General features: G+C 38.8%; 1 protein-coding gene across 2 annotated transcripts in view; it reads left to right on the top strand.

Moving 5' to 3' along the window:
• Positions 1 to 13,596, top strand: part of SPRED2 (sprouty related EVH1 domain containing 2) — a 102,896-nt gene that overhangs the window by 70,700 nt on the left and 18,600 nt on the right. For both annotated transcript variants that reach the window (XM_007672071.4, XM_007672072.3), the window contains exons 2-3: positions 8,652 to 8,829; positions 10,338 to 10,506. In XM_007672071.4, coding sequence (XP_007670261.2) covers positions 8,652 to 8,829; positions 10,338 to 10,506 — 347 coding nt within the window. The remainder of the gene's footprint in view (positions 1 to 8,651; positions 8,830 to 10,337; positions 10,507 to 13,596) is intronic.

Below are 13,596 nucleotides of genomic sequence, written 5' to 3' on the forward strand. Positions count from 1 at the left end.
AGATAACTGCAGCACAGAAAAGTTAAGTGACTTGCCCAAAGTCACACAGCTGACAAGTGGCTGAGAGGGATTAGAACCCATGACTTCTGACTCCCAAGCCTGTGCTCTTTCCACTAAGCCATGCTGCTTATATACCTGGTTATGGTGTGTGTATATATATATAGTATAAGTGAATTGATGATGCTTGATGAATAACAGTTCCGCTATCTGACTTTTTGAGCTAAAATGTAAATCCTAAATGCTGTTGCCTACTATGGGATTTACTGTCCCCTCTTCGCCCACCCCTCCCCCACCCCCACCCCCCAGTATTTCATATATATGTATATATATGACTGCCTGGTGATGAAGCCCAAAGGAAACAATAAAAGAAAAATTGTAAAACCAAATTTTTAGCTTTGTTCTTTTCCCTCTTGGGGTAAGTTGTTACCATTAAGTGCAAGCACCTTGAAACTCTGAACTGCAGAACTAGTGCTGTGCAAACAGTAAGCTCTTAAACTCTTTACCTATTACTAGTCTTTCAATTTGGTTTATGCTGTATTGGGCCATGTGGAAAGTTTGGGTGTATTTTATTTTTGTTTATAATGAATTAGATTTCCAAATTAGAGTTCTTTAAAGAGTTCAAGGCTTATCAAGGACTGTCTGTGACTGACAAAAATTTCAAACGGCTTTATGGCTGACCAAATCTTAACGGTATTTGAGAGCATTGCACCATACTAAGTGATCACGTTTTTTTAATTCTCAAGATGGCCCCTGGGACATTGAGACAGATGGATTAAGGCGTCCAGCATGTCCAGGAATATTAGATTTTTCGTAATCATTTCCATGCAGACTGAGGAGAGAAGAGCTGGTATGTGTCTGTCTTCTCATCCATTGGAGGGGGCAAATTTAGACCTTGGTTGTGTCGAAGGAGTGTGAGGCTTCACTTTACCATAAACTTTGCTCAGTAATAGAAGATAAATGCATTGGTGGGCCTAGGAAGGTCATTTTTCAGTTCGGAATTAGTTATAGGCCAAGTGAGATCAGTGAAGTTTCAGTAGTTTTTAGAAGACAGTGGGAAAGAGTTGCAACTCATTAGAACTAAAAGAAAGGTGAGCAGGAGAACCAGTTAGAAATAGTAACTACAATGTTGAACACTTTAAAGATTGGTAAAATCTGGTTTAAAAAGCAACTGCTAGTAGCTGTGCCAGTGCCAGTAATTAAAAGTGCTTATTTAATTTTGTTGTTTTTATAGGTTCTCTACTTTCCCCCCTTAGCATCCATCCTACTGGCCTTTATAATTAACAGTAATTGTGGGTTTTGTTAAGCATTTATTGTGTCAAACCCTGTACTAAGTGATAGGGTAGATACAGGATAATCAAGTCCCACGTGGGGTTTACAATAAGAGGGAGAACAAATACTGAATCCCCATATTGCAGATGTGGGAACCTACACATGGGGAAATGAAGTGAGTTGCTCAAGGTCACACACTAGGTACATGGCAGGCCTGGGATTAGAATAGACTCCCAGGCCTATGCCCTTTCCGCCAAGTCACGCTGGTTTTACTGTGCATTTTTAGTTTCAGTAGTGTGTTGCTGAGACCCCTTGTTGGTTTTTGTTTGTGTAAAATAACCATTACAAAGTTTGCAATAGTAGTGTTTTTGGCTTCCAGTCCAACTTGGTTGCTGTTTTCTCAAATATGTGTAATTTAAAGAATAGATGTATTTATTGAGTACTTACTGTGTGCTCCTCAAAGAGCTTACAGTCTAGCAGGGAAGAAAGATAGTGAAATAAATTATAGGTATGAGGAAGCAATAGAGTATAAAGATATACATTAAGTTCAACAGTGAAGGGTTGTGGTGGGGAGTGTTGTGTGTAGCAGAACTGAATGTTTATAGAAGCTTCAGCCTGCTTTCCATCCAGTTTTCTGCCTCCCAGACTAATTTCCTAACCTAAGGGAAGAGCAGATCATTTTTCTTTTAGAAAATTACAAAATGGGTCCATACAAAGTATTTCAGTTATATGCAGATGCTTATTTAAATCAGTGAGGAAAGGCTTGCTTGTATATGTGGATATTCTTAAAGAGTCAGGGTCTTTCTGGCACTTTTCTAAGACTTTCTTTGTTAATTCCCCTTTCAGCCTGAAGTACCCACCTTAGGCACCAGAGCCCAGAACCACCATTTTTCCTAGTCTCTGGGGACTAATCCTAGTCCATTTTTCTAGTCCTCTGTTTCTCACTGAGGACTAGTAATGCCCCAACTCTGCTAGGGGCCATTTGGGATAGTGTTAATCAGTGGTAAACGTGTTCCCTGTCCACAAAGAGCTTACCGTCTAAAGGGGAGACAGATATTAAAATACTTTGCAATCTATACATAAGTAGTGTGGGGCTGAATATCAAGTGGTTAAAGGGTACACCAAGTGTTTAGGTGAAACAGAAGGGAGATGGAGTAGATTTAAGAACTTTAATCAAGGAAGGCTTCTTGAAGGAGTTGTGATTTTAATAAGACTTTGAAAATGGGGAGAATTGTGGTGTCATATGTGAAACGGGAAGGAGTTTCAGGTGAGAGGGAGGACATGGGCAAGGGGACACAGTGACATATATGATTAGACGAATGAAGCATGTCCGCTGGTGAGGTAGGAGGACCTGAGCTGACTGACTGCTTTAAAACTGATGGTAAGGATAGTACTGAGATCCAGTGGCCTGGAAAGTGGTGTAGATTCTTTTTTTGCACCATTTCCGCACTCACCATCATCTTTAACTCTTCTAGGTATCACAACTTAGGTACCCTCTTATTTTGTGTCCTCTTGTGTCCCTAATTCAACTATAATTTCCTCAGGGGTAGGATTCATATTTTCTATCGTTGTATTCAGTAAAATACTATTGATGGGTAGGGAGGGCAAAAGACCTGTAGCTGCTAGGAGCCATGAGAGTAGAATGGCTATTTAAACCCCTCCCAGCCCCACAGCACTTATGTACATATCTGTAATATATTTATTTGTAATTTTTTTGGTACTGATATCTGTCTCCCCACCTCTAGATTGTCAGCTCATTATGGACAGGGAATATGTCTGTGTATTGTTGTGTCCCCTCTTCTAGACTATGAGCCTGTTGTTGGGTAGGGATTGTCTCTGTCTGTTGCCGAACTGTACTTTCTAATTGCTTAGTCCAGTGCTCTGCACCCAGTAAGGGTGCAATAAATATGATTGAATGAATGTATGAATATTGTACTCTCCCAAACGCTTAGTATTCATTCAGTAGTATTTATTGAGCGCTTACTATGTGCAGAGCACTGTACTAAGCACTTGGAATGAACAAGTCGGCAACAGATAGAGACAGTCCCTGCCATTTGACGGGCTTACAGTCTAATCAGGGGAGACAGACAGACAAGAACAATGGCAATAAATAGAGTCAAGGGGAAGAACAGCACTCTGCCCACAGAGAAGCAGCATGGCTCAGTGGAAAGAGCACGGGCTTGGGAGTCAGAGGTCATGAGTGCGAATGCCGGCTCTGCCACTTGTCAGCTATGTGACTGTGGGCAAGTCACTTAACTTCTCTGTGCCTCAGTTACCTCATCTGTAAAATGGGGATTAACTGTGAGCCTCACATGGGACAACCTGATTACCCTCTATCTACCCCAGCGCTTAGAACAGTGCTCGGCACATAGTAAGCGCTTAACAAATACCAACGTTATTATTATTAAGACCTCAATACATATGACTGAATGAACCCCAAACTGCAGCAATTGAGGTGACTACTGCATCCCATGACATCTCCTGTTGCAACGGTAATATATGACCAATTAACCCTTAAAAAACAGTAATGCATCTAAGCCAGAGAATCAGCAGGGATTTCACTTGATGTGTTGTTTCTTGGAAAAGGGGGTGGAGTTAGTCAATCAGTCGATGGTATTTACTGAATGCTTACCTTGTGCAGAGCACTCTTCCTTTAATTGCACAATTATGTAGTCTGTTTTGCAATGCGTGTACCTCATTCAGCTTTTAACATTACCCCTTCTATTTCTAACACTGAGTATATGCTTTATTTCCCCTTTATACAGGACTAAGCATGTAAAGATTTTCTTAAAACTTGTACTTCAACCCAACCATTCCAATTTTGGCACACCCGAAAATTGCACAGATAGTGTATTAATTTTCAGGGGGAGTGGGTTATTTGTGTATTGAGTGTGTTTTCCATATAAAACTTTAAGTGTAGTTTTGGGAAGAGAAACTTAATTAAAAGTTATCTAGGATATGCTAATTTTTTCTAATTACTTAAGTCACTTAGTAATCATTAGGCTAATCTTTGGGTTCTCCTGTCTCTGTCTCTACCATTTTCTCTTTTTCCATAAATAGAGTTTTACAAGGCATTTTCAAAGGATTGCTTATATTTTCCAATAGGGTAGGATTTTCTTTTGTTCAGTTTTTGGAGAGAAAAACTAGAAAATTGAATCTGAAGACAAGACTTGTGTGGAAAAACAATCACTGTTTCAGAGCTATTAATGAGGCATTTCTAAAATAGCTTTTTAAACTTTGTCTAGACTTGGGACCAGAAAGCATTTAAAAATCTGAATTTCTATAAGATAGCTTTTTAAGCTTTGCCTAGACTTGGGACCAGAAAACATTTAAAAATCTGAATTTCTATAAGATAGCTTTTTAAACTTTGCCTAGATTTGGGACCAGAAAGCATTTAAAAATCTGAATTTCTAAGTGGCAATTTCGAGACAACCAATGTATATTTAAAGAGAGTAGTTAAATATATCACTTGAATTACCAGCTTGAAAAGAGATGCTTGCAGCCCCTTTCAGAGGAAGCGTTTCATATTTTAAAAGCACAATTGAAAAAGGAAAGTCAAACATATTAAATATGGCATGACCTGATCTAGAGTGTCAATGCACAGAGCTGCCATAGAATTTTGGTGAACATTTACAAAGGAATTGAAATAGAAATAAATGAAAAGCCATTAATTTTTATCTCTTATTTAACAAGAGACCCTTTGGGTAGTTGGGGCATCTAATTATACTTAAAGTTGCTAAATCTAATGGAATTAGTTCAGCTTTCAAAAATATGCACCTACCTTGCTTAAGTTTTGACTTGAGAATTTTTTTTTCCTTCTAACCATCAGTTTGTGGCCTGAAAATTTTTCCACAGGCTACCAAGACAACCTAGACCTTACCAGTGTGGCTGTTGGACATTTGCTGAAACCATTTCACAAAAATAGGAATTACTTAATACACATATGATTACTTATTCATAAATAACAAACTACTGGTATTTCTAGATCTACCACAAAGCCAACAGAAAGACCAAAGGAAGGAGTGGAGAAGATGGGTGGTGGTTAAGGAAAAGTTAATGATATAGTAAGGTAGTAACTGACATAGGTAGAGAGTACTAGTTTCTTTATATTGGAGTCTCCCTCAAATCTTTAAGTGTAGGAGATCGAAAAAGTTTTAGTCACCAAATAATATATTGAGTTGGGGTTTTGTTTTTTAGGATTATTCTGATTTTTAGAAAATATGGACCATAGATTAAGGTGAAAATATCCCCAAATCCTGAGAGTATTTAGTTTACGGTTCTTCATGTTAATTGTTTTTATGTATATACGTATACAAATATGCCTATGATTTAAAAAAAAATGACTCTTACTGCAATATACAGTAGTCACCCAAAATCCTTATTTCTTTCCACTTTCAAAAAAGTACTGTACAGACTTTTTGCAGTACCACCCCCAAACTCCCAAACGAAAAGTCAATGTATTAAGTAAAACACACAACTTTACCCCTAGGCTAGACCAACAAAATCAAAGGCTTAGCTTTGGGAGAGCATAATTTGTTCTGCCAGGGCCTTCTGTAATAGCACCCTAATCTGTCAACCTCTTTAAAACCTAATCATACCCAAGAATGTGAAATTCCACCGTGGGTATCCGTGTCCCATTACTTTCCTTTCTGTGATTATGCCTTTTATATTTTTATAAATAAAATAGGTGCATTTTACATCCAAAATGAAAACTTAATCATTCCCCCCTCCTTTTGCCTCCTTTTTCCTTCCCTATCAATCTGTTACTTAGTTCTTTCTTTCCAGATTTCAGAAAAAGAGGGGAAGGTATATTGGTAGTGGAAAGACCACTTTACTGTGCTATATAATAATAATAATAGTATTTGTTAAGCGCTTACTTTGTGCCAGGCACTGTTCTAAGCGCTGGGATAGATACAAGCTAATCAGGCTGTACCACGTGGGGCTCACAGTCTTAATCCCCATTTTGCAGATGAGGTAACTGAGGCACAGAGAAGTTAAGTGACTTGCCCAAAGTCACACAGTTGACAAGTGGCGGAGCCGGGATTAGAACCCATGACCTCTGACTCCCAAGCCCGGGCTTTTTCCACTGAGCCACGCTGCTTCTCGTATGCTATATCTTATGGCAGAAAAGATCACTGTCATTTTTGTTCTGGGTGAGGTGAATGCAGAATTTAAATGCATAGGAAGTATTTGGCTTCTTGCCCATGCAGCTGGATAATCTTTTTCCTTCTTAACTTTAACACTCTAATTTAACCCTATAGTCTTTTCTAAAATGTGGACAGATTTACCAGTTTATTTTTGTACACTTTGTGAAGTTGATAAAAGCAATCAGTCTAAACTATTGGAAACTGTAAAGCCAAAATTTAAGGCCTTGAAGTTTTGGCTTAGAATTCAGCAGAGTGTATTTGATCTATGAATAACCATCTTGATGTTCATTTAGCCAGTCTCAAATAACGAGATACATTGTTGAAGGTAATGAATTCCACAAATGCAGTTTATTAGAACTTATTTTGTTCCTTCTTTTAAAATCTCTTCCTTCTTTTACAATCTCTTCCAAAGGGAGGAAAAGTGGATCTAAATGTTTGGTCTAGTGAAGCTGATCTGCTAGGTGTCCCATGGCAACCCACTTTCCCACATACATAATGGGGGATCAGAGTGGTGGAAGATATTTGGCCCTAGAAAGCACTGGGGAAGTGGGGAGAGAGTTGGGGCAGCATGACCCAGTGGAAAGAGCATAGGGCTGGGAGCCAGGTACCCTGGGTTCTTATCCCAAATCTTTTCTGGCCTTTGGGATGCAAATGGTTTAACCTCTGAGCCTCAGTTTCTTCATCTGTTTAAAAAAAGTTATAAAATACTTGCTCTTTCTTCTTCCTAGACTGTGGGACATTGATGGTGTCTAGTCTGATTATTTACCCCACACTTGAGTTCAATTTTCCACCCTCAGTTCCTGCCTAGGACACTGGGTCAGATTTAGGCACACAGGAGAGATTCAGGCTCAGCATTTGCCACAACTTTACCACTTACTAACATCACCTGAATTTTCCCAATAGCTTGATTTCCTCAAAAATATTCTATAAATACAAAGAAGTTATTGGCAAAATATTTTCTCTTTATGATGGTTTGTTCAAATATAACATAACTCTAGAAAATTTAGATAAATTACACTAAAAAGAATACAAAAATAGACTATTCTAAATATGATTATAACAGTCTTACCAAAATCCAGGTTTTTCTAAGGAATGGTGAAGGATAAGAGTCAGTGTCAAGCCTATGGAAGAAAAGGAGAATTTTGACACTTGTGCATGCTTATTGCAAAGTTAAAATTTAGACAGGAAAATAAAATGGAAATCAGAAGGCATTGAGTTGAATAGGGTATTCCAATTGAAATGTTTTCTGAGGTAAAAATTTGATGTTTTGTAATGTGAAAAAATTATTGTCATAATGTTATCCTATATCAAAATGTAATTGGGTTTAATGAAATGCGAATGAGCTAAAAATGTAAACTGCTCAGGACACTCAGGTGAACCTTTCTGTGTCTGTTTTCCTTTCTTAATTTAAAAGTATCACATGGATGAAACAAACATATTTTTGAAAGCCGAATGCCATGTGAGGAGATCATATTAATGTGAACCCTAGAGGATCATATCAGTTTGTTTTTGCAGCTCTACATCTTTTAGGACAAATTCACATTTTACTTGAACCCTAAAAATAAACAAAGGTAATTTAAAATACCTATTTGTGGTTGCTAAGTTTGTCTACCTCGCCAAAAGATAATCTCTTTAAAAATTTGACCCCAGGGTTTTCAAGAAAGAGAGGACCGTGACCAAATTTCAGCTTTTTGTTTGTTAGATGCTGGCTAGGGAGAAGTTTAGTATATACTTGCCTTTTTCCAATAAATTTGTTTTAATTTTACTTCAGTTGGGTGAGTTTTTTACTGCTTTATTTGAAAACAAAATTATTTTTCATTTTTGGTCCACTTAGTTCACTGAAAGTTTACCTTTTTAGAAAAGGAATTTCTACTGATACTACCAATATTCATACTAATAAAAATAAGCATTATTACTATAATATTTGTTAGGCACTTACTATATGCCAATCAATATACTAAGCTCTGGGATAGATAAAACTCAATCAGATCAAACACAGTATCTGTCCCATGGGGCTTAAAGTCTAAGGGGGAAAGAGAACAGGGATTTAATTCGTGTTTAACACATGAGGAAACTAAGCCACAGAAGGATTAATTGACTTTGTCCAAAATCATACATCGGGTAAGTGGCAGCAAGAATTGAACCCAGGTCTCCTACCAGCTTTGTGCTCTTTCCAGTAGGCCAAGCTCTTTCAGCTACCAAACTGCAGTCTTACCAAATTTTCTTTTGTTGTAGTGACAGCTATATTGTGCGTGTCAAAGCTGTGGTTATGACCCGCGATGACTCCAGTGGGGGATGGTTACCGCAAGAAGGAGGTGGCATCAGTCGAGTTGGCGTCTGTAAGGTCATGCACCCAGAAGGCAATGGGAGGAGCGGCTATCTCATCCATGGTGAAAGGCAGAAAGACAAACTGGTAACTGAAAAAAGACTCTTAGCTTTTTGGCCAGTGGTTTTTTTTTCAAAAAATGAATTGCTTTCCTTTGAAGAAAAAATGCATGTATAAATTTAAACTACCAACTTGTGTGCAAGATTCTGAAACCAGGGCCATCTGATTACACAAACTCCCTTTGCCCTCCAATTCAGACAAAGCTTCAGTGTCCAAAAAATCCGAACACACACGCACACACATGCTCTCTCTCTCTCTCTCTTTCTCTCTCTCTCTCTCTCTCTCTCATGGTCTGAGGTATTTAAATATGGATTGACATTAGGCTATCATTTGGTGCCCTTTGAAAGGCCAAATTCAACATTTTTTCCATTCACAACCTCGAAAATCACAACAGAATTTTGCAGTCTACCAGTCTGATAATAGGGAATCTGTAAAACCCATCACATACCCACTCTGTAGAAGTAGCCATTAAAAACTGGTAATTCATGTGGGTGAGCTGTTGATGTGGAAATTGGAAAAGTAAAAATTAAGGATATTAGGGAATATGTGCATTACATTCTTCCAGATAAGTTTATCAAAGAAAATGGATATTTTTTAATTGCTCAAAATTTTGAATAAAACATATTTAGCAGAAAGAAACAGTTACAAGTTTGTTCAAACTTTTGTTGGATATAAATTATTATTCCTTTTGGCATTAGATTTTACAGTTTTTCTCCCTGCTGTTCTTAAATAATTCAAAAATCTGTGCTGATTTAAGCTTAAACTTGCTAAAGAAAATTGCCTTAACCATGATATTAAGCACTTACTATGTCCTAAGCCCTGGGGTGGATGCAAGGTTATGAAATTCAATGCAACCCCTGACCTACCTGGAGTTCCCAGTGTATCTTATCTCCACTTTTTACCGATGAGGTGAGGCCTAGAGGTTAAATGAATTCAAATAAACACAATTGGCAGGGCTGGAACTTGAAACAAAGTCTCCTCACTTTGTCTTGTCACAGGTTCTTTCCAATTGGCCGCAGTGCTATTGGTTGAATCTAAGATTGGAAAATTGTGGCCAAAAAGAGATTATCCTCCCCCATCCCCCCAAAAGTAAAGAGCAACTTAACCTAGAAAAATTGTGCAGCTCAATTGGAGAAGGCGCTATTGCATACAGTTAAATTTATTATTGTTAACTATAAAGTTGACTACTCCTAGTAAAATATATGTAGAACATAATGGGTCATAATTTCTACAGGGTCCTTAACTGAGGAGTGAAATATAGTGTTTTTGGAAATTATTTTGCTCACGCTCCTATCCTATTCCCCTTCCCACCTATCTATTAATAGGTATATATCTGTCTCTTCATAGATTAGAGTTACTTTATTTTGTACACACACACACTATTCCAGCAGAATTTGTGTTTTTTGTTCCAATCTACCAAAATGTGTAAATTGGATTAATATTGTGCTTTTGAAGAAGAAAGCATCTCATTGTAAACAAGCCTAAGGCTTCATGCACTTCTGAAGTGTAACCACTTATGTGTCTTTAACCCTTAGGTGGTACTGGAATGCTTTGTGCGGAAGGACTTGGTCTACACTAAAGCAAATCCAACATTTCATCATTGGAAGGTGGACAATAGAAAGTTTGGACTTACTTTTCAAAGCCCAGCTGATGCACGAGCATTTGACAGAGGAGTGAGAAAAGCAATTGAAGATCTTATTGAAGGTACTGAATCCCATAACCTCATTCCACTGCCATCACTTGTGGAAGTCCTTTTAAGTCATATTCTCCACATCCGTCACAAATGAACAAGCTAATGGAGGATGATGAGGCGATAAATTGCCATGTATTCACCAGGAGAGAGAGTTAGAGCATAGCAACCTGATCAAAACAAAATCAGGTGATTAAAAAGCAAAAACTGATATATGAGTGCTATGATGACTGATTGAGATGCATAACTATTTAGGTGATGCTTCTCGAAGGTGGTGGCTTTTTCTCAGGTGAGAGAGGATGTGGTTGGAGGATAGCGGAGGAAGGAGTTTTTAATATGGAAGATGAACTGTTAACAGGTCAGTCTGGGAGGAGGGCAAGAGTATGAGCAGAGAGAAAAAGGCCAGTTAGATAACAGAGGGACAACTGTGTTCTTGTTTTTGGTGAGAAGAAATGGATGTCCACGGAAGTTTTGAAGGAGGGGAGTGTGGTGTGTTCTGAATAGCATGGTAAGAAGGAAGGTGACACGTGCAGTTATGAGTAGGCTTGATGGAGGATGTCCAATATAGAGGCTGCTCTAATCAGCTGAGAGATGATGAGGGCTTGAACCATCATGGGGGCCATAAGGAAGAGGGCGGAGATGACTGGCAGGATTTACAGATCAGCATGACACTGGAGGCCCTCAGCAAATACTTTTGATTGGGGCAGTTGCCCCCAAGCATGCAGCCCTTTCAGCAGTGCCAAAACAACCTGATTGTTTTATGCTTTTCTGTCTGGAAGAGCCCTCATTTGAGCACTTATTTATCATTTTACGTCTGTCTCCCCCATTGGATGGTATGCTTCTTTTGGCCAGGGAACGTGTCTTTGACCTCTGTTTTGGGCGCTTTGGAATACCTAGCTGTGCATACCAAAAATTGACCAAAAGGAGCTTACAGTCTTTGGGCTAGTTGGAACTCCTTAGATCTGTGGGTGAGTGGCCCAAATCTGCATGTATCCATCTCTGCACTTAGTACAGTGCCTGACACATAACAAGTGCTTAACAAATACTGTAAATATTATTGTAGCAGCCTGGCTTAGTGGCTGGTGCACGGGCCTGGGACTCATGAAGATCTAATCGAGACTACTGAGTTAGGAAGGATTTATAACATTTCTTCTAGAATCACTCCCCTTTTTCATATCAGCTCAGGCACATTCTGAGTTTGATTACTGCCCTTCTTCCAGGCTATTGACTCCCTACATTTGGCTTAATGTACACATTCAGGATCCCAACTCCACCACATGTCTGCTGTGTGTCCTTGGGCAAGTCACTTAGCTTCTCTGAGCCTCAGTTACCTCATCTGTAAAATGGGGATTAAGAGTATGAGCCCTATATGAGATGGATTGGGTCCAACCTGACAAAGTTGAATCTACCCCAGTGCCTAGAACAGTGCTTAGAAGTAAGCACTTAACAAGTACCATAATTATTATTAGTTAACATGTGGTTAAAAATCTGGTTAAGAACGTTTCTGCTGAGCATGTTCCTCAGCATTGGACACAGTTGCATATGGGTCTCAGTCTGAGGAAAAAAGAGAGCAGGCATTTATCCCCATTTTACAGATGAGGTAACCAAGAGACAGAGAAGCTAAGTGATACACCTGAAGTCACACATCAGACAATTTTGTAGTGCTAGGATTAAAACCCAGGACCTCTGATTCCCAGGCCCATGCCCTTTCCATTAGGCTACACTGCGTGTCTACCGACACTTTAAATTAATTCTTTTCCTAAGAGGATTTTCACATGTTGAACAAGTTTTCGGAAACTCCCCTTTCTAAGGGCATGGGTGGGATGAAGGAAGTAATATTGTTTTAAGTGTTGAACATCGAAATAACACACAGACGGGTGGTTAAATGCACTGGAGAGGGAAAAATGTTTGTTCTTGAGACCAGATTCATATCAGACTGTAATGATTAGTGAGTGCTTAAAGTATAAATTTGAACTACAAAAGTTTCAAGTAATCGCTGATGTTGAAAAAAGAAGGCAGCATTAGCAAAGTGTTACAACCGGTAAGTGCAGTAGTGAGTGATTGTCCCCAAGGAATTGTAGCTATAGAACAGAGGCTATCACTGTAACCTCCTCTTTTGTGACCTTGGCCCTCTGCCTGCTTTGAAAAAGATCTTTTTGCTTAGGTTATCTTGGAATAGAGGAATCACAACATAGGGTGATTGGGCAAACCAGGTATCATTTGTGCTAATGAAATGCCATCCTTTGGCTTGAGTTTTGTTTTTTTCCCCCCAAGCCTCCTGAACTGTTAAATCTTTATTCATTGGGTTTTAAACTTTTGATTTCCCAACCCAAAATTTTGATTAAAAAATATGATTCACCAATAAATCCAAATATTTTTCCAATTGCAGGGTCACTGTTAACACTCATGAAGAGCCAATCGAGACTACTAAGTTAGGAAGGATTTATAACATTTCTTCTAGAATCACTCCCCTTTTTCATATCAGCTCAGGCACATTCTGAGTTTGATTACTGCCCTTCTTCCAGGCTATTGACTCCCTACATTTGGCTTAATGCACACATTCAGAATCCTAATAGAAAAAGAGGGGTGGCACTGACTGCTTGTAAGTGCAAGCTTTTGTTTAGTCTGTCTGTCTTGGAGTATTTATGCAGACATCCATACCAAGATGAAGAAAGATGTGAAGTAGTAAATAAATTTAACTTTCATAAACTGACTCTATCACAAAGAACTAAAGCTAAACTTTAAGACGGGTGTCCCCAAATCTTAGCCTGGGGCAGTGAGATAAACCTCTCTACTTCAGTCCCTGGTATCATCCGTAACTACAGGAAGAGGATATACCAAGGAGAGCAATCATTCCAGAAGGTAATTTTTCACCTTTGACAGTTAAGTCAGATCTCAATCAATCAGTGGCATTACTTGAGCATGTACTAAGCGCTTGGGAGAATACAGAATTAGCAGACACGTTCCCTTCCCGTAACAAGCAGCGTGGCTTAGTGAATAGAGCATGAGCCTGAGATTCAGAAGGACCTGGGTTCTAATCCCAACTCCTCCACGTCTGCTGAATGACCTTGAGCAAGTCACTTCACTTCTCTGTGCCTCAGTTC

Source organism: Ornithorhynchus anatinus, chromosome 9, assembly GCF_004115215.2.
Source record: "Ornithorhynchus anatinus isolate Pmale09 chromosome 9, mOrnAna1.pri.v4, whole genome shotgun sequence".
Classification (NCBI taxonomy): Eukaryota; Metazoa; Chordata; class Mammalia; order Monotremata; family Ornithorhynchidae; genus Ornithorhynchus; species Ornithorhynchus anatinus.